Source organism: Pleurodeles waltl, chromosome 12, assembly GCF_031143425.1.
Source record: "Pleurodeles waltl isolate 20211129_DDA chromosome 12, aPleWal1.hap1.20221129, whole genome shotgun sequence".
Lineage (NCBI taxonomy): Eukaryota > Metazoa > Chordata > Amphibia > Caudata > Salamandridae > Pleurodeles > Pleurodeles waltl.
Window position 1 is genome coordinate 497012526 of NC_090451.1, and position 27047 is coordinate 497039572.

Genomic DNA, 27047 nt, shown 5'->3' on the forward strand with positions numbered 1-27047 from the left:
ATGTGTATTTAAGTGTGTTGAGTGTGGTGGTGTGTGTTGTTTTGTGTGTGGATAGTGTGTGGGTGATGGTGTGGAGTGGCTGTGGCTGCTAGTTTGTGGATGGTGGTGTCTCGCTCTGGCCTTCTTTCAGAATTTTTTTGCGTAGGGGTTTGTGGGTGATGTGGGTGTGTGTTTTATATTGTATTGTGTGTGTGGGAGTGGTGTGTGTATGTGTATCAGGTGTGTGGGATTCAAATCGTCCAATGTGGCTGAGTTTTGTTCGTTTGTGTGTATTCTGACCGCGGCGGTGTGTCCCGTCAATGGAATACCGCGTTTGAATGACCGCCGCGTGGATTCGTGGGTCGTAATGGCATGGGCGTATTTCTGTTGGCGTGGCGGTGGAGGTTTTGTCACCTCCACTTTTCCGCCGACCGCTGGTCTGGCGGTCGGTTGTGGCTGTCGGATTTTCGGAGGTTTGCCTTCTGCGGGTCAGAATGACCGTGGCGGGTTTCCGCGACCGCGGCGGGATTATGGAGGATTTATGACCGGCGGTAAGTGCATTTTACCGCCGGGGTCAGAATGACCCCCTGAGTTTACACCGGGACCAGAAATGTTCAGCAATTTCTTTTTATAACAATCTGGGCCCAGTATCTGTGCAAACACAACTCTTCCGGACCACCTCACTCCTCTGCCTTCTTCCTTCAAATTTGTAGTTACTAACGAATGTCCACCTCAGTTGTTATAAAACTGCTTACTAGGACTTTTCAGATGGTATTCTATCTTAAATTGAGATTGTATGCAGCCCCACAGCTGATTTTTTTGATCGATCTTAAGGGCACATCTTTCCTTTCTTAGTACTCTATCTCATGATACTCCATGTATAATCTTTTCCCTTGCCCATATAAGAGACTACAGTAAGTACCTTAAAAGCTACAAATGGGACTTTCTTTGCTTCCAGGATACTGGCCTGTCAAACACATAAACATTGTGACTGTTTTCCAGTGGAGCCCTACATAGCCTGTTGTGAGACAGATCTTTTCAATCAGGTTCCCAAAAATCATGCGGCTTCAAAGCAAACTATGCACATTAATCAGTGCCCAGAGAAGAACAATTATCAACCTCTGCATTGGGAGAAGGAGCAACCTATTCCCCTCCAACCACGCAGTGGCACTGTGATTAAGCAGGCACACAAACAAATCTAAAATAAAAATTCTTGGAGCCGGATGTATCAAGCTCCCGGTTTGCATTTCTTAAATAGCAAATTTTTTAAGAAATCGCTATTTAAGAAATGCAAAATGGGATGTATCAAAATTGCGAGTCGGTAATAGCGATTTCTTAAACTTCGCAAACGCAATTTGTGAGTTGCAAAACCGAATCGCAAAAAAATAGCGAATCGGTATTTGAAAATCTCAAATTGTGAACACGGCAAACCGGAACAGCCTGATGACATCACAACCAGGAAGTGTGTCAACCGATGCTATTTCCAGGAGCCACACCCACAGGAGCAGGCAGAGAGACACAGCCCAGCACCAGGGAGGCAGCCTTGTGAGCCAGCCAGGACCAAAAAGCAACATGGCCACTGATGGGAATGTGAAGGAGAAAGATGACAGGAAGCGCAAGCTCAAATTCAGTGAGGAGGAATTGGAGGGGCTCACTGAGGAGGTGGTCAGGAATCACAACAAACTTTTTGGGAAGGACTCACTCCAGGTACCTGAAAGTGAGAAGAGGAAACTGTGGTCAGACAACCAGGCCAAAATATACGCAGTGGGCGTTGCGCAGCGCTCTGTAGAGGAGATACGCAAGCGATGGTACGACTTGTGTTCATGTGCCAAAGAGAGGGTAGCCAGCAAGCTAAAGGAGGCAAGGAGCACTGGAGGAGGAGCACCCACCCAGACACCGTCCACACCAATGGAAGGCATGGTGGAGTCCACACTGCTTCCAGAAGCTGTCAGTGGTGTCACTGGCATTGACACCTCAGGGACACCCAGCACCAGCAAAGGTAAGGGCAGTAATGATGTGTTTCCTCATATGTGCATGTACAAATGCCCCTAGAAAATAGCTACCAGCATGATGCAGTGATAAGTAGTCCATGCATACAATGCAACAATGCCTTATGGGAGTGGTAGTCCACATCCTAAAGTGCAACTACCACTTAAATAGCAAGATATTGTTCAGCCAAATAGAAAAAACAACACAAAAGACTTTTAGTGATACTATGTCAGTGTACAATTAATACTATTCTGCAGATCTGTCAATCGGCTCTCCACCTCAACTGCCTTGATATCACAACGTGCTGTGGGCATGCAAGTGGAGATAGCACATTGCAGTCGGGACGTCGCACAAGGATGGGTTCAAATAACCAATTTGTTGGAGACAATGCAGACAGCACGGAGTGCTACAAACAGCAAACTGGGTGGTGGGGATAGTGAGGAGCTCTCTAGCCTCAGCAGTCTCACAGCCCCTGTGATGGATCCAAGGTGTCGCAGTACCAGACACAGTACTGTCTTTGAACCCGCTACAAGAGGTGCCACTGAGCACTCAAGTGGAGTAGGTGGACGTAGGAAGTAATGATGAGGGGTATAGCGAACTAGCTTAACATGTAGCAAAACAGTTTTACTATGATGCTAATAGTGTGACACTGTTAATCGCACCTATTTGTGTATAGTGCATAGCCATGTCCTAATCACACGTATATTACCTGAAGTCAAGGCAATAAAGATGCTACATACTGCAATACATATAATAGACATGCTATTGTCATTACTTACATCAGAAATGGTTGCGCATGATGTCAGCACGTCTTTGTCTGCCCTCTGCTGCACTGTTTCTGTCTACTCGGTGAAGGGGTGGCAAGGGATCACCACCCTCATCTGAGTCTGGCTCGGTAGGCTCCACAGGTATGCCACTCGTTGTAGCAATGTTGTGCAACATTGCACATGTAGCCACAATTTTGCATGTTGTTTCAGGGCTGTATTTTAATGCACCACCACTCTTGTGGATGCATCTGAAGCAGCTCTTCAGCAGGCCAAAGGTCCTCTCCACAACACTGCGGGTTGTCCTGTGAGCAGCATTATACCTCCTTTTGGCGGGTGTTGCAGGACTCAGGTAGGGCGTCAGTATGAATGACTGCACGGCATAGGCACTGTCTCCTGGAATGGCAGGAGAGTAAAATGAGTACTTGTTATACGTGACGTCTCATTTACATCAATGCGACATTGTCAACTATTACATTACCCAGTAGATATCCTTCGCCAAACTCCCCAGCTAGTAGTCTTGTGTAAACTCAACTGTGACAAAAGATGTAGGAGTCATGTGTGCTACCTGGATATCTGGCCACGAGATCGGTTATAATGTTGGAGGCATTGCTAGTTACTTGTATGTTCATGAAATGTGAATTTTTGCGGTTCCAATAAACATACTCTGTGGCCGGTGGTGGAGAGATAGCCACATGTGTCCTCCAGTGGCACCTATTACATGTGGGAATCGGGCAATCTGGTAGAAATCAAATTTGTCTGTAGTAATTCCTGTGGGGTGTTGGGGAATCTTATGTGCTGTTGAATTCTGCTCAGCATGGCACTGAAAAATGCATTGAAAAATCGTGAGAGAGCACTCTGTGAGACCCCTCCAGCTGCTGCTATAACCCCATGATAACTCCCTAAGGCTAATAGCTGCAGGGAGCATAATACCTGCACATGGGTGGGTGTACTATTGGTCTTGTGTGTGGTGCGCTGCAATATGGGTTGTAGATCAGCTATCAGGTCAAGTAACATTGCTGAGCTTAACCCATACTTCTCATATATCTCCTCCTCTGTCTGGTCAAAAAGGGTTATGCACACTCTGAAAATGCGCTCCTGTCTTCTCCTCCCCCTCCTCAAACCTACCAGGATCCTCATCCACCTCGCCATGACGTAGAATGCATCCATTGTGGAAAAGGGGTGAGTCATTCTGGGCCTCTTTATATAGGTTGCACCTGGTTAGCACCTGATTTCACTTTGTGGTAAATTGCACGTGCAAAAGGCCATTCTGAGAATAATCGCCATTTGAGAATTTTTGATGTATAGCAATGCGAGACGGAATTTGCGTGTCGCAATCTGCGTATTGCAAATAGCGACAAGATTTTGCAGATCGCAGTCTGCGATTCACAAATCTAGGTCGCAATTTGTGTTACGCAGATTGCAATTCGCTAAATCATGTCGCAGTTGCAAGGAATCGCTATTTTAGCGATATCTTTTATTTGCACTGCGAATGCCTTTTATACATAGTGAAGGGCATTTTTGTATTCACAAACAGCCGATTTTTGCGTTTCGCAGCGTTTGCGAATGCAAAAATGTTTGATACACCTGGCCCTTGGTTACTGTAAGATAAACATTTTGGTGTTGTAATTTTGCTTTATTACCAAAAACATAATTAACTAGTGAAAGGAAGCAAAGCGCAATATCAGGAACAAGATAAGTGATATACAAGTGAAGAGCTATTCACTTTGGGGCCAAAGATCCATGCATTTAGGAAGCACTGTGTTTACATATCCACCTCTCTTTATAGGGATGGAATTTGCCCTCATTTGCATTACATATATCAGCATATACTGTATTCCCCAATTCAAGATCTATGCCAAAAAATGGTCCACACATATGGTTTGTTCTATTTTTTCTTCCACTATAAGATGGCTGCACCATTCAGCTCATGCAAGCAGTCTTTGGAAGAAAACTCTATCACATTATGGTTGAACCTTTAAGTGTTTGATGAGTAAAGATGATGATCTGTGAATCAAAGAGATTGCCAACAAAATGATCCCCTTATATCATCATTGGACCAGCGTTCCCTGATATAAGGCAGAACACAAATACTTGCCCTACTACACACACTGTTTTAGCGCTGATCACATGACAAAGTTCCCATTAAGAAAATAAGTAGGTGCACAGTTGAGCTCATGAGAATTAGGTGGCCTTCACAACTAACAAAAAAGTAAACATATTCTGCTAGGCTAGCTGGTTTTCAAACGTTTGCTTCTTGTGCACCAGAGTGCAGCACATGTGAGGTGCAAATCGTGCACTTCTGGTGATGCATACTCTGGGGGAATCCTTCATCATAAGGTTGTGTGCGTCTTTCAAGGAGTGCTTTCACAGCATGCTCTGCCCCGCAGGAGCCATTGGTGGTAAAGAGCAACTAAACACTGAATGTTGATCTAATATAGTGCAGAATGGTAGTGCATAAAGGTAGTGGTTCCAGAATGGCAGCACGAACATGACTACTAGGTTTGTGAAAGCCCCACCAGAGTCCTGCAGAACGGTATTGACAGTTGATTAGCTGAAACATGTCAGCACATCCAGTATTTCCAGTGACCCCTTGGCATTGTTTTGGCTTATAAGTAGAGTGATGGGTTATTTCAAATTGTATGGTACTTCCACTTGCAATTAGTGTTCAAACTCCTCAGAATGAATCTGTCTATTTATTGGTACACCTAGAATTGTGGTGTCTGAGAGATTTTGTCTGTATTAGTTTATTGTGTAATTGTGGTTTCCATTTGAAGTTTGGTTAGTCATTTTGCATTCTTGTTCTCCATGCAATGCATGTCGACCTGACTTCTAAAATTTAATTGAATGTTATCCCACAGAAGTATGTGTAGGATACGAATAATCTTGTGACTTATTGCCATCATGTGTAAGGATCGGGAGATTAGATATGTGGCTTGAGACAATCTTTTGTCATTGGAATTTGGCATTTATTTAGTGTCTTCAGATTCCACGATGGTGCTCTCAAAAATCTTGTATTTTATTGAGGCTGTGTGAGTGTTTCATTACTCATGCCTGTAAGCTGGACGTCATATCAGTGGTCACAAGAACTGACCCACCAATTTTTCCCACTACCTTCACCTTTGAAATCCTGCTGAAGCATGTCATTTGAGTTTCTTATCCTTTCACACCCTCTGTCACATTCTTGATGACTAATTCCATGGCATCACCTAGTCTGACTTTGTGTAGCACATATGGGTTTGTATACAAAGGCACATCCTATAGCCTTAAGAAACACAAAATTCTGTCCAGAGTAGACTACACAAGTTCAACCGTTCGCACTCAAAATTAATAAATCTCCAGCCATTAATGTTGCTGCTCCATGGAGAGGCACAGCACACCAAGTCATCATTATTATCCTTCCGTGTACCAGAGGGAATGGCTTTATTTGTTGGTGAGCATGACTTGATATAGCTTGGTCCGATAATGGATGGTGTTTTATGGGATGATGCGTGAAGAGTAATCTGATGGATGGTCTGGTGAATATCGTATAACGAGGTGGTTGCATGCCTACAAAGCTCTAATTTTAGTAGTTTGACATCTTAAGGGGAAATTCCCATTGGGAGAGAAATGCCTGATAGGTGTAAGAAGATATAACTAAAAAGTCACCATTAGAAAAGGCAGTTTTTCCTTGTCTGAATATTATCAGTTAGTTCATGCTTTGTCAGCCCCTGTTACATACTTGTTTATGCAAGAAAGATGTAGGAAGTGAAGGGTGGGAAATGTGATGAAAGGTTGATGTAGCAGAACTCCAGCCTTACAGCAATGGAAGGTATGGAATTCTATATTTTCGCATAGGAGTTTTTTTTAATGACAAAGAAAGAAATCTGACCTGTTCTGCATAGTAACCAGCACCCATTTCCACTTCTTGATTTGAATGAAAGTATATATATATATATATATATATATATATATATATATTTACCTTCTGGCAGTCACCAGTAGGCAATTATAGTTAGGACCTATTTTCCATATAAAAAGAGGTTTTTGACTTACCTTTATCTTTTGCAGGGGCTGAGAAAAAGGGGGGAGGGTAAAAAAAAGTGTGTTTACCATGTTTATTCCCATAGACTCTTCAGACACGCCTTCAGCCCGAACCGCTGGACGGAATTACACTAAATTTAGCAAAAAGGTAGCTTTTTGCCCTCAGATCACACTTTTTTTTAAAATTTGGTGCAAATCCATTCAGTAGTTTTTGAGATATTAAAAGGGAAAAGAAATTTGAATCTCTAGGGCTGCAGAGCCAGGGAGGTGATCTGCTGAGATCTGTTTGGCTGCCAATACTTCAAACAAGAAGTGTTGGCAGCCGTTTTGGGACTCTGCTTCAGCCGAGTCCAAAACAAATCATGAAAAAAAGGGTGGGAGTACTAGGCTTGGTTCTGGGGTCCCCCTGAGGCTCCCCAGGCCTAATAAGTATTTTTTTAAAATCTCAGCAAAATCCGAGGCTGGATCCGTGAAGTTTGCAGATATAAAAAACAAATGTGGTCTCCTGCGCTTATAAGTGATTTTGCCCCTTAGTGGGCCAGGTTCCGGGGGCATTGCTATAAAAAGGAGGGGGCACAGAGGGCACCCCTCTTAGGGATTTTAGAATCCCCGGCGACCACTACCTCCCTGGTGCAAAATCTGTTTAATATGCGGGAGGCCCCCTGTGCCCTGGGGTTCACCTCCTCCCTGGGGCTAGAAAATAAATGAATAGGGAGGGCCCTGCAGCACCACATGGGCCCCGGAGACCAGTTCCTCCCCAGAGCTATAATGTGAAAATAAAGCGTGAGGCTCATGTGGACCTCCCCGGGGACCACAACCTCCCCAGGGCTACAGTATGAAAATAAAATGGGGGTGGCGCGGAACCTGACCTCCCATTAGGAATCACCACCTCCCTGGAGCCAACTGATACTTAAAAAAGTAGGGGGGCTCCACGGCCCCCCTCCCGGGCCAGATACATCCCCTGAACCACCACCTTCCCCTGGCTGGCCTTGTGCTCAAGAAAGGAGGGGGGCCACACAACCTCCTCCTCGGGCGATATGTGGCCCTGGGGACCGCCGCCCCTCAGGGCTGGCTCTTGCTACCTCCCAAGGTGCCCACCCTCCTGAGGTGGCTGTTTGCCTTTGCGTGGCAGGAGCTGACAACTCCCCCCAAGCAAAAGCAAACATAACTCTGCTCCCAGCAAGCAGGAGCGTTAAAAATGCTCCCGCTTGCTTGGAGCAGAGTTTTCATCTATTTTCATGCCCCCTTACATGTGGGCAGTGTGAGAGATGAAAAGACTGCTCCTGGCCCCCTCCCTTTTTTAAGAGTAAGAATGGCCCTGGGGGAGTGGTGATGCCCCGGGACGGGAGGGGTCGTAAGGTAACTATAAGTCATGCCCTTGCCATGCACTGCTAATTACCTCAGATATTACAGCACTCGTGATGACTTGATAACATCATTAATAACATCACTGCAAAATTTGCTGTGAAATTATTCATAAAAAAACTGTGCATGGTGGGGGTGTGAGTTAAAGTTACCTTAGGGCATGAGTTATAGTTACTTGAAATATCTCTAACAGGTGAATTTCTAAGGTTGTATATGTTTAAAATGTGAGCCTAAGTATAACAACCCTGTAACCTCTGGGAAGGTAGGTATAGTTAGGACCTGATATACAAAGGAAAAGCTTTTTTTGGTTTTGCCAATACCGTTTGTGCTGCTTGATGAATCTGCACATAATTTTCAAAACTAGTTTGCCACTCACTTGAAAGTTTCGAGGTGATTTTTCAAGACGGGGCCAGAAGTGGGTGGCGCGTTTTGCCCATGCAATATCGCGTAGGGATTTTAAACACAACTACAGCCCGAATCACTGGATGGAATTACAACAAATTTGGCAGAAAGGTAGGTCTTGGTCCTGAAAGTGCTATTTTTGTATTTTGGTATAAATCCATTCAGTAGTTTTAGAGATATGAAAAGAAAACCAAATTTGTATATCCAGGGATATTGAGACTCTGCAAATCCCAGCGATCATATGCTGAGATCTGATTGGTTGCTAACACTTCAACTAGGAAGTGTTAGCAACCATTTTGAGACTGTGACTCACCTGAGTCCCAAAAAAAAGTTAAAAGTAAAAGGGGCAGAGTAGGAATACCCTGACCCCCTAGCCCTGGTGCTGGTGTCCACCATGGACCCGCTGGGGCAAAAAACCATTTGTTTTTTTAAATTGCAGAAAATTGCAGAGGTTTCCCATGCTTTTTTTTTTAACCCTGGGGTGGGCCAAGTCCGGGAACATGTTTTTTATAAATATTAATAGGAGGGCGTGCATGCGGCCCCTCCCCAAGGGAATTTTTACCCCCAGGAACCACCACTTCACCTGAGTTTATTTAGATAATAGGAGGTGGGTGTGTGACCCCCCCCGGCCTTTAAAGGCCTCAATGATCACCACCTTCCTGGGGCTTTTGAATTATTAAAGAAGGGACTGCGCGGACCCCCCCTTTTGCATCCTAATTGCCCTGTGGACATCCATCTCCCCCGAGCACAAAATTTGTCTAAAAAAGAGAGGTGGGCTGCCACCCACCCCAACGGCCCGCTGGCAATATTTGGCCACAGGGACCCCCACCTTCCCAGGGCATAGCCAAAAGCAAAGAGAGAGGGGTGCTGCGTGGCCCCCCTTCTGGAGCCATTAATGGCCCTGGGGACCACCACCCCCCAAGGCCGGCTCCCAATCTCCTGAGATGCCCACCCTCTGGAGATAGCAGTTTGCTGTCGCTTGGCTGGAGCTTTGACAGTTCCCACCAACCCAGATCAAACTGTAAGTCAGCTTCCAGCGGGCTGGAGCAGAAGAACTGCCCCACCTGCTGGGAGCAGACTTTTCTAAAAGAATCCTGCAATTTTTGTGGCTGCCTGTGTGTGGAAATGATGCCGGCTCCATCAGGAGGCATTCAGGCTCTCCTCATGGTCCTAGATGCAGATAAATATGAGTACATCACCACCAAACAAAGAAGTTCACATTACATATAACTAAAAGAAAGTGTAGTTGTTTGGTGGAGATTAAATTATTTGTCGTCTCGTTGTCTTCACCTAACCAGGATTCATGTTATCGCAGATATCTGTATGTAGACACTCGAGGAACTATCACATTGCCAAAATTACAGACACACATGGCAACAGGAGACCTTTACCCAGCTATAGTGTAGAATATGCACTATACATTCACCTAACAACGTAGTAGTTGCTAATTACACAGTACAAAGTACTCCGGTTGGGTAGACACTTTAAGCTAAACTGTGGCCTATTCGTTGAATAGCAAATCAAGTTAGAATACATTCTGCCACTGATGCTCATTTCACAGAAATTTAATCTCCATGGGAAATACTTACAAATATAAACAAAGCAGGTGCCCCAGTTGAGGCTCCACTTCTGTTAAGTTCAAATGACTGAAACTTCTTGCATTTGGAAAAGGGATACCACTTGAGTTTTCTCTGAAGTTCCATCTTCAAAAGTTATCTGGAACCATGCTGGAGGTGTTTGCATTGTTTTTCTTTTGAGCACAATATTTTATGTAGTGACTGTGGCAAGTGTTTTTTTTCTTGCCATGTGCTGTTGAGAACAGAGCACGTTGGTCTCCTTTTTACCTGCTACAAGTATGTACTACTACAATTGGCCAGGGAGGGAGGTCCAACATGAGGTTGGCCACAGGAAGGCTCTGCAGCCAACCCATGGCATACACGGCTGAAGACACTGCATGCCATGGGCTTGGTTACTTACATGGAATTGGTCACAGGACAGGCCCTGCGGGCAAACCCCTTTACGCGCGGCCAAAGGCCATGCGTGGCACAGGGTTGGGTGCTTATGAGGGGGTTTGTCACAGAGCCTGGCCACAGGACCACCTCCGCTGGCCATGTGAGGCAGTGGATTGATTAACATAAAGTATTTAAATATTACTTACCATTAAAAAAATATTGAAATTCACAGGAAAAAAACAAAGGTTACAGGGACGTTATAGTTAGGAATTAGCGTTTTAAAAAATACTAGACATTCCCAGAAAAAAACAAGGATAAGAGGGACGTTATAGTTAGGTTCTGAATTTACATCACAAAACCATAGATATTCAGTTGTTATAGTTTTTGTTAAGTATTTCAGGCAACTATAAGTCACGCCCTAGGATAAATATAACTCATGCCCTCGCCATACACTGCTAATCAACCCAGATATTACATCTCTCATGACATCTTCTATCACAACGTTCAGAATATCTCTTCAACAATTGCAGTAAAATTATTGATTAAAAAACTGTGCATGGCGGGACGCAAGCTATAGTTACCATAGAGTGCGAGTTATAGTTACTTGAAATAATTACAGCTGAATTTCTATGCTTTTGTGCATGTACATTCAGAATCTAACTATATCGTCCCTGTAATCTTTATTTTTTACTGTGAATATAGATAGATAGATAGCTATAGATACACACACACACACACATATAAACATTTGTGTTTTTCAAACTGCGGGTTGGAGGGCCGATTTTTGGTGGGTCACGATAGTCCAAGGAATAAATAAACATGCCTTTAAATTCTATATTTATCTTTTCACATTTGCTGCGCTTCAACAATAGTGGTCAAATGTCAGGCTATGTTTTCTGCTGCTTTTTAGATCTTGGCTAGACAGTGCATGCGCTGTTTGTTCGAAACGTGCTGTTTACACACAGTGGGCATACAGTCCACCCTTACCTTTTCATTAGCTTGCTTCTGCATCACTCTCGTTTTCTTTGTTCCGGTTTGTCAAGCCATCCCTGCATCACATCCTCTTCTTGTATTTGGCCCTCCCCCAAGTGTGGACCAAATACTTGTGTCCTTCCACTGCTCCCATTTTTGGAGCTACTTCGTTCTGTTTTCAGCAATCTAGATTAGTGCTTATGTTTTCCCCTCTCCTCCAGTCTGCTTCTTGTCCACCCTTCATGATCAATCCCGGTTTCATAAACAAACCCCCCCTACGTCCCTGAAGCCCCACCACCCCTCACCTCCCACCCACCATGGTTCATGTTTCTTTGTGTGCACGTTCAGCACACACTAGTTCATTGAGATTGTTGGAGTGTAGCTTTTATAATCAGAATTAACAATGAAATGTTGCAAATTAATGTATAATGATGCCGCATAGAGAATGTATTGCTTTGTTTTTTATTAAACGCATGTGCTAAATGTGCCCACGGGGAGTGGCCACCAATGTGTACGATGCTAAATGAAATTGACTAATAATTAATTATTGATGTACTAATGTATGATTTGTATTAGTGTTAAGAGTTATATGCAATGATCCCTGTAAGGCGCGCGCGCACCTTTCCTTCCCCCATCGCGCAGGCACCTTTGGCAAGCGCGCACGTTGTGCTGTTATCGAATGTTCCACCATTCCTATACGTTGTGGTAGTTTATATGCTTTATCACTTTCTGAGTTTAAATAAGCCTTTTAGAGCGATATACGTGCTCCCCTAAGGCAGATAATGCTCATATTTGAATCTGGATTGAAGTCAATGAAAACAGCGTTTAAATGCAGCGGGGAGTGTTTTAAACATCATTTGGCGTACTTTAGCATACAAGCGAGCAAGTGATATTTGTCTTGGAAATTAATGGTTAATGAGCTAGGAAAAGCTTCAGAACAGTAGAAAATGTGCTGTTATCGAATGTTCCACCATTCCTATACGTTGTGGTAGTTTATATGCTTTATCACTTTCTGAGTTTAAATAAGCCTTTTAGAGCGATATATGTGCTCCCCTAAGGCAGATAATGCTCATATTTGAATCTGGATTGAAGTCAATGAAAACAGCGTTTAAATGCCGCGGGGAGTGGTGTAAAGATCATTTGGCGTACTTTCGCATACAAGCGAGCAGGTGATATTTGTCTTGGAAATTAATGGTTAATGAGCTAGGAAATGCTTCAGAACAGTAGAAAATGTGCTGTTATTGAATGTTCCACCATTCCTTTACGTTGTGGTAGTTTATATGCTTTATCAGTTTCTGAGTTTAAATAAGCCTTTTAGAGCGATATACGTGCTCCCCTAAGGCAGATAATGCTCATATTTGAATCTCGATTGAAGTCAATGAAAACAGCGTTTAAATGCCGCAGGGAGTGTTGTAAACATCATTTGGCGTACTTTAGCATACAAGCGAGCAAGTGATATTTGTCTTGGAAATTAATGGTTAATGAGCTAGGAAATGCTTCAGAACAGTAGAAAATGTGCTGTTATCAAATGTTCCACCATTCCTATACGTTTTGGTAGTTTATATGCGTTATCACTTTCTAAGCCTAAATAAGCCTTTTAGAGCAATATACGTGCTCCCCTAACAGGTCATGTCCTTGGGGTGTGCAACCAGGTCACAAAACTGCCTTGATGCCCTATTGCATGGAGCAATGATATCCCTTTTTTGCTTTAGTGGTATGGAGAGGCTAATGCCAAAGATCTTGGCTAGTTATGCACTGCGCGCGCGTGAATGGTCAATTTCTTGGCGCACGTATCCTTGGCTGCAGCGCACAGAGACCGCACACAGTGGAAATAAATTTGAGGGAACATTGGTTATATGTTAAGGTTTTTTCTAAATTAATCACGAGGCCTTAGATAGCATGAGTCGGGGCTAGCTGCCGGTCTCATATTAAATGTGTTTTTCTAACGTGCAACGTGCAATGTGCTGACTTGCTGAAGGACATGTAGCTGTACTTTTCCAGAAGCTAGAAGATGTGTGTAACCGTAGTAAATTCTTTCTCATGAGACCCGACTTGCTCAAGGAGACATTCTTGCTGAATACAACAGTGTAAACTTGCAACAGGTACAAGGTGGCCTGAACTGGTAAAGACAATGGAACTACTGACAGAGCCTGCGAGAATAAAAGTTTGTACCTAACATTCTACCGTTAGAGACATCAATTACAGGAGCCAATAAACTACGTGAGAACTGTTCTAAAGTGAAAATCCTAATGAGGTGACTACATGATTATTGGTTGGAAATAATGATGCACCAAATCTTGCCCAATTGGAAATTAGGAGACTGTCCAACAAGATTGATATAATCCTGTGTCACAAGGAGAAATCAACCATTCCAAGCCACTTTTTGCCATTGCCATTACGTGCCATTTTTGCTATTACCTAGCCACTTTGTCACTCTGTCTTAAAGACTTTGCTGCTTGACCCTTCAACTCATCCTTACTCTTGTTCTGCCCGTTTTATACTTTTCCTCCTTATGAGGGAAGTCTCCCTTGTTATCTGACTTGCTGAACTTTGCTGTGTTTCCTGGCTGATGGCGAATCAACTGATGTCCTGAGGATGGAGACTGACTCTGTATGCTGACCCGTTACGGAGGGTAACTATATGATAATGAAATTATAACTGTCTGTTTGCCTTTCCTTTCTAGGTACCAACTGCTTATTTGATAGAGACCATAGTTAGATGTTTTCCAAATTTGTGTTGCTAAATTGTTTTGCATGAAGCCCAACATGACAATGCTAATTCGGGGTTAGTTAAGGGAATCACTAACTGGACGCAAATAGACAAATGACTGAATCTATGCTTTGTTGAATAATGCGCTAATGATACTCTGCTGAAGTTAATCCATGTTAACGTCGTGCTTTGTTCTAAGGTTCATGATCTTTGCTTTGATGAAATCTTATTCGAGTTGGCACATTGTGACATTGCTCATGTGTTTCCTGGTATTGAGACTAATAAATCTGATAGTAGATTGTAATCAATAGGGAATAAATATAATAAATTCTTCAAAATTTGGTGTGGTTATTCAATGGCTAAAAGGTCATGTTGTGATTAAAACTTTATTAATGCATTTATCTAAATTGGTTTGCTTTGTTATGTTGGATATTGAGAAAGTTATTGACCTAGTGATTTATACGCTGATTAGTCGTCTCGTCCTAAGGTGTCTTCAATCAGGCCTAAAACGAGTCCCAGACTAAGTAAATTATCTAGGAAGGGACGCGTTATCAAGATCAACTCGAGGTTGTATATGAAAACATTAGATACACTGGCGTTCAGGGCTGGGCACGGACAGTTTAACGTAGAGTTAAGGTTACGGTGCACTTTCAAGTCTTGTGACCCTCTGAAGCAGATGAAGAAAGTTCCATTACTTATTTATTTTGCGCACTGACAAATCTTTAAGCTTTAAGACTCTCTCCCCCTGTAGGCAGCACCCCTTCCTGCGGCTACCCTGCGTTAACTCTAAATTCTTTCCAGTTTCAGTTTTTACTTTGTTGTCAGGGCTATTTGTTCTGCCCTGCATGCATGTTTTGTCCGGGAGAAGAGTGGGAGGAGTCCTGGTCATATGGTGGCTCTTGTGTTTACAGCAGGGAGCAGCTGCTCCTAAATTGCTTTAGTTTATCGAGCCACTGCCTCCCTCTCTCACTCCCACCTTCTACCCAGGGCATGCCATTATGATCAGAGCTTCCAACCATGGAACTGAGGAACCAGGTTCAAGTCTCGGCATAGTATCAACATCCTGTGATCCAGGCCACATCACTTAATCTTCTTGTGCCTATAAACAATGCATGTGAACTTGTGTCATGTTACTAGTGCTTATGTAAAGCACTCAGCCGTCGGTTGAAAGAAAAAATACTTATTTTCCGGCCGATTTCTACAATGTGAGACCAGAAAATGCAGAAACATTTCTGCCCCATGTTTAAATTGTGTGCTCTTGAGCTACATGGCAACAAGACATTAACATTGACAAAGCCAATAGCTATCGCTTTGCTGAGACGAGTTGTCTTTGCCAGTGCTTGTTTTAACCTGAGGACTGGCGTTTACAAAGTTCTTTCACTTTGCAGTCAGAGGAAAAACATAAAATCAATGATGTGACAATATTGCTGGAGTACATGAAGTGTGATCATTAAAGCTTTAGAATGTGTTTTTTTAGTAACACAACAAAATGTAAAAACCTGTAAATGAACAGTGCACATTCCTCAGTTAAGAAAGCTAATTTTTTTGTAATTCTGAAGTGTGATGGAAATAAGAGTTTAGTAGGATCAGAACAAGGGCCATATGTACAAACCATTTTTACGGTAGGACATGGCCTTATTGGGCTGTGTCCGAATGCAACAATGATTTCACATATATCCAAATGCTAATTTACGATTTGGTAACTTGATACTGAAACGCAATTTGGTTTAGCGATTCAGTATTTGGAAAGGGTGTGTTTAGGGCGTGCCTTCCAAATTCCAAATTGCAGTGCTATGTATGAATGTTTTGTGACAGCGTTATGGTTGCAAAACATTCATTTTTGACCGACTACTAAAAGGTAGTGGTAACCATTTGCAAATGGGAAGGCATCCCCAAGTGTCCCTTTCCCCTCTGAGAATGTAAAAGAAATATTTTTAGGAGCAGGCAGTTGTCGTACGGACTTTGAAGTTTAATTTTTTTATTTTTTTTAAATGCGTCTTGTTTTCCTTTAAGGAAAACAGGTTGCATTTAAAAAAAAAAAAGTTAGCAATCACAGGCATGATGATCTGCTGACCCCAGTTATTCCTAATGGGTCGCAAATTGCAACCTACCTCATTAATATTGTTGCAGTAGGTCAATTTGGGACCCCTTAGGAATCGCTATTAAAGCTTGAATGTTTTCTTACATTAGGAATCATGATTTCCTAATTGTGATTTGGTAAGAATCACAGTAAGGAAATTGCAATTACTAAATATTGTACATGTAGCCTCAAATCAAGTCACTTTAGTTGGTGATGCACAAATAATATTCACTGAAGCACCCTTTTCCACAAAATATTATTTGTGTGTTATATATTTTTATCCTTAAAACTGTATGCCTGAGCAAAATTAGTCCCCATTTTTATTGAAAATGTGCTGTCTATAAATGACAATGCACTACTACACTGCGTTAATTAGATTAAAAAATCGTCCGCCTTGCAGGCGGGTCGCAAACTTTTGTATGGAAGCACTGCAATAGATAGATAGACGGACAGATGGATAGATAGCTGTGTTATTATTTACAGTAATACATTTTCCTGTTTTTGCAGCAAAAAAAATGTGGCTTTGACAAATTTCTCTCTCCATGAAGTACATTGCCGGCGTTTTCTCAAGGTGTGCCCAGAATGCGGTGAGCCTGTCCCACACAAGGATATGCAACAACATCAAGATGAGAGCCATAGGAAAGTGAGTGAAAAACCCAGCTGCAGGATGTATGTTGAAGCAGCAGGGCTATCAAAGCAGGTTTTCTGCCGTCCTTTATATCACAATAATACATTGCCATATTTACTCATTCAACATCCATAGTTGTATATGCAAACAGAGGGTTAATGTTGCAAAGAGTAATCAAGGATTTGCGTGTTAAAAGTCTGTTCATTCTTGCCCATGTCATGATAAACAAAATAAAAATAATGAATTGAAGATGGACAGTCTGAACCCTCTAGCTTCATCTCTAATTCGCAAGAAGACACGCAAGACAGCCAAGCTCATTGGTGTCCGGCTCTGATTTATGATGCTGGCCCTGTATGTTGACGACCCAACTCCATGAACTCCCACAGCTTTAGTTAAAAATGGACTCTCTTAGACTCGACTTCGTATTACAGCATCCAAAAGGTTGGCTTTATGTTCAGGCCTCTGTTGATGTTTAAGAGCCACACAGTGATAACTGCAACAAAGTATCTCATGCACCATAAAAAGCCCTCCTAACCTCTACAAACTGAATTGTCTCCTGGTGCTTGTAATCAGTTTTGTTGTCACCTTTCTCAGTGTGAATCATTTTATCAACCTTTGCGGGAATGCAAGGCTAGATTGTCTTTGTAGAGAATAAAACCTCCCAGCTGCAGACCCCCGCCCCATTCAATTTTTTGCATACCCACCTCACTAACATGCTGTAAAGCAACCATCATTTTCTTGACTTAGGCTGTTCCATGTGTAGGTATTGTGTAAGGGGCAGAGCAGCTGCACTTCAGGTGCTGCATCATGCAGTGCTCTCAGTATGCAAGGAAATAGACATGCAGTGCAATTTGAAACGTGTTAGAGTATTGTGACATTCAGAAATATTCCAGAAAAGTGTTTCCATCCATCCATCTGGTCAAATTACTTATGAGGAGTTACCCCAGTCAAGAAGTTGTTTTCTATAGAGAAGGCTTTTTCTTTAACGGTTTTGGCTAAAACCAATCGTGTTACTCTGTGTCCTCACAATTAAGAAGCACTGTACGTGGATATTTGGAATTGTGTGGCATTTGTGATGGGACTCATTGAGCATACATTATAGTTGAGTCTTGAGGGTTATCTAAAAAGACATTAATCAAAATTAATAATCCAGCATAGGAGATGGAGCCTGCATTGTTCTCTTTCCCCTGGGGAACTAATTCTGGGATTAGAGCATCTGGAGTGGTTTTCAATGTGCTCATGTGTGATGCGCAGAGCTGCAATTCCTTTCTCTAATTGCGCTGTTTGCTTGCTAGTCACTGACAGCTGATCTTCATAACTGGAGACATACCTCACTCCACTTGAAGAAACATGCCATAACCTAGAAAGGAAATGCTCTCAGTAAGTCTAAATTGACCAACATCGACTCTAACCTTATATTTGGGTTATTTGACATCTTTATAGAAAGTACAACTGATGAACAAAGTCCTCTTAAGTTCTTTGCTAGGGAATAAATTCTTACCATTCAAATAATTTTTCAAATGTGAGGTATGATAATTTCATGTAAATGTCAACATCTGTGGCTTCCAGAAACACTTCGATGTCAAGTTTATCTATGAAATAGCTGTATGCCCTAATTATTATCCATCATGTAATTATAGCTCTCTTATGGTACCACTTCTACAGTTTTATAGTATATTCATCATTTTACCACAATAGTCGTAGCAAACTATTTACTCGAAGCCTGGGTTCGTTCATTCTGCTAACCACTTTCCAACTGTTTAGTATTGAACTCACCAGACGAATGAGTAAGGAAAAGTAAGCTCTGAAACTCCAATTTGGTCACCGAATTTTATTACTTACACTAACCCACTATCCTCTGCTCCATCTCAGCTGCTGATAGGAAGGCAAAAGTCCAGCTTTAACACACAAGAAATGTCTCCCGCTTGGACACATGCTACTGATGAGTATGTGTGTTTCCTCTGGTCACAAGGTTTTCAAAACCTAGATTACAGTTTAATATTCTAATCATCATGTAGCAGAGTGCTCTGTAGTTGGCGTTTTGGGTCAAACGTGCTATTCAGAAGTTGGATTAACAGTGATGCAGTGGAAAGTAACCCTCAACTTATGAAAACCTAAATCTATCAAGAGCAAAAACCAGCAAAACAAACAAATATTCCATGATAGACAGGATTAAAATAACATTTATTATTAGAACTCTGAAATGTTGAGAGTTCTATTTAAGGCAATGAGGTAACTCAGGGCCACTAATGCTCTGTCTGCTCCAACATTCCAGTGTTTTTCTTTCTGTTTCCCCCTCCTTATTTTAGAGCATTCTACCCTCACTTGGTGGAATTTTCTAATAAATGTATATACCTTTGCCCTTGGGCTACAATAGTTGTAAAGACCATCTCCCTTGTTATCTTCCATTGCCTGAGTCATGGGCTGTAACACAGGAGCATACTTTTGACATACGTATAGCCCTAGGTGGCTGGCTATTATGCTTTATCAAATCACAGTGCTCTAAGTTATGGACATTGGAAATTGAGCACAATACTGTCAAGCAATAATACAACTCAGTGGCTAAAATACTTATTCCCTACAATACACCCTCTTTTAAATTAGTTTCATACATGGTCCTGTTGAGGCCTTCCTCGTTTTGGAATTTATATGCCAAACTAAAAAAATGAGGGTAGTCTAACTGGGAAAATAACATTATTGACTGATGGCAGAAGAAATCATTTTCAAGCTGCAGCTAGAAATTTGACTGGTGCAGTTAATTACATGGCAAAAACAATATATGGCAAAAGTTGCATCATTTGCAAATGACCAGGGCAGGTGTATACTTATGACTGAATTGTGTATTAATCTGCAGTTTGATTAAAAATGGCTATAGAGGTTTTGTACTACACACCCAATTTAAATACTTTTGTCTCCAGACACTTAGGGTCTCATTCCAAGTGCCCCAGTAAAAAAAGCAATAATTTTGCACAAGGAATTACCAATACCCCCTGCCAACAAGTTTCCCAATGTTTTACCTGGAGGAACGCTCCAGTCTGTGCTGTATTTGTACACTAGTGTTAAAAACTTTGTCTGTGTCATAGTTGGCATTCTTACCACCTGCAATATGACTGACATAGGGTCTCATTCACTAGGCTCTTCTTTGAGTAGTTCTGTCTTACTCTTTCCCATACACACACATCTCCAGTAGTAAGTCACAACTAGCCAAGGGAAAAGCTTTGTGATTGTGGCCCTTAGTCCTTCTGAACGTCTACTTCAGGAGTATCCAGTACTGGTCCGGATCAACCCCACCCATAGCAGATTATCAGGCTTCCTCACTTCATCAATTAAAGTAATTATATCCAAAATCTGTCATTGAGCCGACCTTCACCCAGCCAGTAATAACTGGGATCAATTTGAAGTCACAGATTTGCCCAAAATCTTTGACAAAGTAGTAAAGTTTCTGGTAAAAAACTATTAATTGAGAAAATAATTAGATAGGCAATGTGTGGGGAGCGCATGATCAGAACAACCAAAATGTGTTGTAAGCCATGGGACCAGAGAAAGAAATCCTAATCGTTCTTTTTCCAGATAAAGAGATTATGATAATCACCAAGGGCTCGATTCACAAAGAGCCTCTGCACTCGTGGCAGAAACTCTGCAATCGCAATTCTCACTGCATAGATTTCACCACGAGTGCGTAGGCTCCACCACCACTGCTGAACCTCTGCCGTGAGTGCGGAGGCTCTTTTTGAATCGGGTCCCAAGTGCAGTAGGTCTGCAATAAAAGTTCCTTTTGAAATAGTTCAACACACAGACTCTGATTATGAGCCAGCAAGATTAGAATTCCCAAGGGAATTCCACTTTGCCCCTGCCCCATCACAACAGTGTTCCCCCATCTGGTTTTGCCAGGTGCTGGAACACTGAACTCGATTTTACCAGTTGAAAGTCAGGTCAGTAAATTGCTGAAGACAGGTGGTAAATGTGTGCATTAAACCCATGCAAAATAGGGAACACGGTATGGAATACTGCACGGTAAATCCACGTTGACACAGTTGCTCCTGATTCTGTGGGGTTTAACTCTTTATTGCATGTACTGTAGGGTGTTACTTCACAGTAACTGTAATTACAGGTATGGAGAATGCACCCTGCCAGCATTGAGCAACTTGTAATCGGAGCCTTGGTGTCAATAGGTGTTACCTGGATTCCGGTTAAAACCTCAGAGTGTGAAAGCTTTATTATGTGTTCATATTGAAAAGTAGGCAACCCCTCCCTCCAACCCCCCCCCCCCCCCACTGTTAGAGGAGCCAGGCTGAAAGATCAAGGAGTTTTAAATTCTGTCTATAACCATATTTTTCTATGTTAGCAGACACCAGTACTGTTGGTTACCATCACATTGGGAGCCACATACAGGGAGTGCAGAATTATTAGGCAAGTTGTATTTTTGAGGATTAATTTTATTATTGAACAACATTGCGTGCAGCAGCAACCACAGCCTCCCAGACACTGTTCAGAGAGGTGTACTGTTTTCCCTCCTTGTAAATCTCACATTTGATGATGGACCACAGGTTCTCAATGGGGTTCTGATCAGGTGAACAAGGAGGCCATGTCATTAGATTTCCTTCTTTTATACCCTTTCTTGCCAGCCACGCTGTGGAGTACTTGGACGCGTGTGATGGAGCATTGTCCTGCATGAAAATCATGTTTTTCTTGAAGGATGCAGACTTCTTCCTGTACCACTGCTTGAAGAAGGTGTCTTCCAGGAACTGGCAGTAGGACTGGGAGTTGAGCTTGACTCCATCCTCAACCCGAAAAGGCCCCACAAGGTCATCTTTGATGATACCAGCCCAAACCAGTACTCCACCTCCACCTTGCTGGTGTCTGAGTCGGACTGGAGCTCTCTGCCCTTTACCAATCCAGCCACGGGCCCATCCATCTGGCCCATGAAGACTCACTCTCATTTCATCAGTCCATAAAACCTTAGAAAAATCAGTCTTGAGATATTTCTTGGCCCAGTCTTGACGTTTCAGCTTGTGTGTCTTGTTCAGTGGTGGTCGTCTTTCAGCCTTTCTTACCTTGGCCATGTCTCTGAGTATTGCACACCTTGTGCTTTTGGGCACTCCAGTGATGTTGCAGCTCTGAAATATGGCCAAACTGGTGGCAAGTGGCATCGTGGCAGCTGCACGCTTGACTTTTCTCAGTTCATGGGCAGTTATTTTGCGCCTTGGTTTTTCCACACGCTTCTTGCGACCCTGTTGACTATTTTGAATGCAACGCTTGATTGTTCGATGATCACGCTTCAGAAGCTTTGCAATTTTAAGAGTGCTGCATCCCTCTGCAAGATATCTCACTATTTTTGACTTTTCTGAGCCTGTCAAGTCCTTCTTTTGACCCATTTTGCCAAAGGAAAGGAAGTTGCCTAATAATTATGCACACCTGATATAGGGTGTTGATGTCATTAGACCACACCCCTTCTCATTACAGAGATGCACATCACCTAATATGCTTAATTGGTAGTAGGCTTTCGAGCCTATACAGCTTGGAGTAAGACAACATGCATAAAGAGGATGATGTGGTCAAAATACTCATTTGCCTAATAATTCTGCACTCCCTGTATAGTAATATGTGACTTTTTCCAAAATTATGTTTAATCCTTTTCAAAGTAATGGCATAACACATTGTTTTAAATATGGCCCATGGCTTTTGATCCAATGTGCTTAAGGGTTTTGCTAGTATAGGGCTGTCCTCAACTGTGAAGAATAGCCCCTTAAGATTTAGTATTCAAACCTATATTCCATGCCCATGAGAGGGGACATTATCTGGCTTTTTCTTCCCAAGTAATTTAGCACATTTGAATTTATTCAGCTCTGTCTGTTTTACAGGTTAAGTGTGATCTTTGCCATCAAAGTATCCAGCAGTATCTTCTGGAAGAGCATAAGGTCAGAAAAACATATTCAGTACCATATGTATTAAAACAAGCATTTTCTTTTTAAATGTACTGATTATTGACTAGATGCAATGGAACATGTTGTATAATGTGAATATTAAAATCACAAGGAAACATTTCTTAGCTCTAATGAAAGCAGTTCCTGGTTTATCCTGTATCTAACTCCTGGACAGTCCAAGACATATGTATGTATGTATGTGTTTGATATTTCTGTGGGGTGAACATAGCCAAAAGGAAGTGGAGCTCTACATATGGTCAAAGACAATCATTAAAGCAACAAGTATTACAATAGGATGCTGAGTTCTGGATAGTTAATGCATGGTCATGTAGTGTTCTTTAAAGAGGTGAGTCTTCAACGTTTTTTCTAAATTGGAGCAATTGTGGGGTGGTTTGATGGAGCCTTGTCTGTGGGTGTGCCGAGAACCACCAGAGAAGGTGAGCTTGTCCATAAGATAGGCTGCTGTGCTTGTGGTGATGACTTTGTAAATGATGTAGCTGGTTTAGAAGATAGTGTGGTCTGTGAAGGGGAGCAATTGGAGTTCCACCAGGATAAGGGTGATATGATCATATTAATTCTGGCACTGGATGAGACATGCTGCTGTATAGGATGTCTCTAAGGGGAGCCAGTGTGGAGGCTGGTAGCTGAAGTGGGGCATTACCACCGTCCATAAGCAAGAGTACTTTTTATACAGCACATTTATCCAAAGTGTTTTTTATACAACCATTATGTTTTAATTTGATTGTCACAAACCACTTCTACTTAGGCCCATGCTCTAATAATGACATAATCAAAGTGTTGGCTATTAATATTCTCTATCTTCCCTTTTCCACCTAAAGGCAGAGGAGTGCGATGAGCGCTCTGTAAGGTGTCAATTCTGTGAGCTGGATCTGGCTTTCTGCAAGTTAAAGGAGCATGCTGATACCTGCGGCAGTCGCACAGAGCTCTGCCATGATTGTAAGAAATATGTAATGATCAAGGACCTAGAAGACCACAAGCACAGCTGCCTGCCTTCCACTGCTCTGCCTGACAAAAGTGTACGGAAAAAAGGTAATGCACATGACAATTTGAGTTATTTAATCTCACAAATGTGAGATTAAATATCTGCTACTAGTGTATGGATATTGTGATTGGTTACTTTTTTGAACAGGGAACTGCATAACATTGTCTCTTGCAGTAACTTGTTTTGTTACTTATGGGAGTCCTGCATTGGGACAGTGGTGTACTGCTGGTGCTCCTGCTGCTTCTGTCCTTGATTGGTGCCTGTGCTGTCCCTTTCTCCATATGCCCCTCCAACATCAGTGCAGCTGCCTGCAGTACATTCTCCTCTTCATTGAAGCCGTTTGATGTCGGTGCTCATCCACCATCAGGAGACTCACCTGAAGTGCATGCTTATCCAACACTATGACTGTTTTGCATGTCTTGATGTTATGTAGCTCATAGCTACACTTTTAACTGGTAGGAAGAACTACTCTTGAGTACTCTCAAATACTCCACTTTATCCAGGTCCCCACACAATCACTTGGTATTTTGGGGTTGGGGTGTGGGTTGATTTCAGTAAAGACTACAGCATTAATGCTTGTTACAGGGAATTTGCTGTCTGTGTTGATAGGTCCTTTAGGTCATCTGATAACTAGGTCTGTTTTATAAGATTGCACTATTACTTAAACTTCCCACCACCACTTCAGTCCACAGACTCCACACCATCATCTCAGTCTTCTCACAGCAAATACAGTGAAACGTGAGGATTCTGCAGAAAAACGACAGTTTCCTTTCACTACTTCTAAAAAAACCTTCTCAACTTCGAGCAGTCTCCTAAAGTAATGTACCTTATTACGTCGGCCTCAGAGCTTCATCCTCCATGTATTCTATCTCCAGCTTCTGAACAAAGGGGCAAATAAGCTTCTGGTGTCTCTTTCCAGCTTTAAGTTTTGTCCTGTGAGGCGAAAGGATGCTTCCTCATAGCAGTTTCTGGCCTGTAAGGAGCCAGAAACCACTTTTTGGTGCATCCCTGCACCACTAACGCTCCATGTGCATTGTTCTACCACTAACATCCTTGCACTGGACCCTAGGCACAAAACCAACCTCCCAACATTGGTTTCCTCGACATTTCAAGTCATCACACTTAATCCACATTATCATCATACATGTTTTCCCAAATGTCTGATCAACCCCCCCTCTCTTGCATGTTCGTAAGTGCTCATCAAGCACAAATGTGTGTATGGCATTTATGACCTTGTATCTCACCATGCCCTGTATGCCCTCGTTATCACTTATATTTATCTCATTCCATTTCATGCACGTCTTGAAGAAACTTATCTCAGGTGGCGGCCTAGCCATTATAAATAAAAACACTTTCTCATTCGCGACCTCTCATGAGGACCCACTCACCTTACCTTTTATTTCACTTTGCATCCCCTGGCTATGAAAGAACCCTTTCTTATTTAGAGATATGTCTTTAATATTCATTCCTAAAACCGAAGACATCTACCCTGGCGACTTTCTAATTTTCCTCACAGCAAATCTGTGAGAGCATCCGTACTGCAAATATTTTCCTTATTTAACCTCACTTTCCATGCAATCACATCCAACCGCAACCTTGTAAACAACACAAACCTCATCCCCTCCGCTACTCCTGTTGTTATTTCTGCACAGCCCATAGTACTACCTGGGCCTTACCTAATCCTGAATATCAGTGGTCTGTGTCAAACTTATTCTAATGACATCTGAATTCATCCTCTTAAACGATGGCCAGCTCCAACCTTAATTAAAAGACTGGCTTATTAACGGGCTTGCTTCACCTCTTTCAACTTCATATTCTACATTAAGCGCTGCCTTTCATTAAAAGAGCACATAAAGAAGACAGCTTGGACCGCTTGATAATGTTTAAGATTCATCTGAAGGATTAAACCTTCCCCAAAACAAATCTTCCATTCCACAGTGAAATCAGTCATTTTCTCATACATGGCTAGAGGCAAATCTTCAGTTCCAGGCCCCCTGGATCTCACCTTAGCCCCTGTCTCCCTCACCCTCAACCGTGCACAGCCCAAAGGCCTTCCTCACGCAGTTGCTCACCACATTACTGGCCATTACCTGTCAGCACATTACTCCTATTTGCCCGAACCCCTCCACCACAGCCGCAGAGCCTTCATTGGCTCCCTTCTCCACACGTGTCAAGTTCATTTTCCATCACTTTCTGACCATTCAGTAAACAGGACTAGCTGGCAAAAACACTCTTTCTTCCTAGTAATAGCCACACCTCATGGAGCACAAACCTGCGGAAACTGGAGATCCCCAAGACAATTAATGGAAGAAAGAGAAAACAAGACATGGTCTGCTGTGCACCACCCATCAGGTGTGAAACACCCTTCTTTCTGATATTGTCCCAGTGCCTATCCTTCAGGGAAAAAGTAAAAATCTTCCCTTTCTACCAGTACCTCACCTAATTTCACCTTACAATTTCTGAGGTCGCAATTCCCTCCCAGTCTCAAACTCTTCATATCCCTGTATATGTGTATGCCTAATGTAGATTCATGTCATACTGTAAGACATTCAGTAAAAATCCTTCCATGCTTCTGTTGTCTGTATACACTAGATATGCTGCACTTCCCCTTAGAACTAGGATATTTTGACTGAAATGCCTGTAACACAACTTTGCATCAATCAAAGAAGTTTACCCCAGAGAAGGAATACTGCAGCTCATTCACTTTTCTGAGGAAGAGGTTCATAGAATTGTTAGTTTACTTCTCAACACAAGAGAAGCCAATGTTGAGAACTTCTTAGTGAGTTGAGAGCTCGGCGCTGGCAGGGTGCTCTGCAGTTCGTGAGTTGCGAAACTAAAAAGGATAACTCAACAGTCTGAGTTCAATAAACTGTGTATCAATAATTTGGAGAATAGTACCACCTCTTCAGTTTGTTACTTAGAAACAACAAAAGTGAAGTCTGGGGGAAATGTTTAAAGCAAGATAATGTTATTCATAAAACAAGTTATTATCTACCATTTCAGTAGTCACTGCTTGGAATTTTTCAGGCTGCAGTGGGCCAAAACATCTCAGAACTCAGGTGTTCCATGAAAGATCTCTCCAGTGGGCTAGTTTGTGCAAATAATCAGGATTGAAGTGATAAATTGCTAATCTGTTTACATAAGGCCACTTGTCGCTGCATCTAAAAAAGCAATGCCACTAGTGTGCTTCCCCATGGCTGCCAGGCTTGATGCACTACTGAGTGTGCATGCTGTCACAAAAGAAGCATCCTCTGAGA

General features: G+C 42.4%; 1 protein-coding gene across 1 annotated transcript in view; it reads left to right on the top strand.

The window, feature by feature from the left end:
• XAF1 (XIAP associated factor 1) overlaps positions 1 to 27047 on the top strand; it is a 120076-nt gene that overhangs the window by 14762 nt on the left and 78267 nt on the right. Inside the window, exons 2-4 of the mRNA XM_069217221.1 lie at positions 16743 to 16878; positions 22725 to 22781; positions 23627 to 23837. Of these exons, the coding sequence (XP_069073322.1) occupies positions 16743 to 16878; positions 22725 to 22781; positions 23627 to 23837 (404 nt within the window). The remainder of the gene's footprint in view (positions 1 to 16742; positions 16879 to 22724; positions 22782 to 23626; positions 23838 to 27047) is intronic.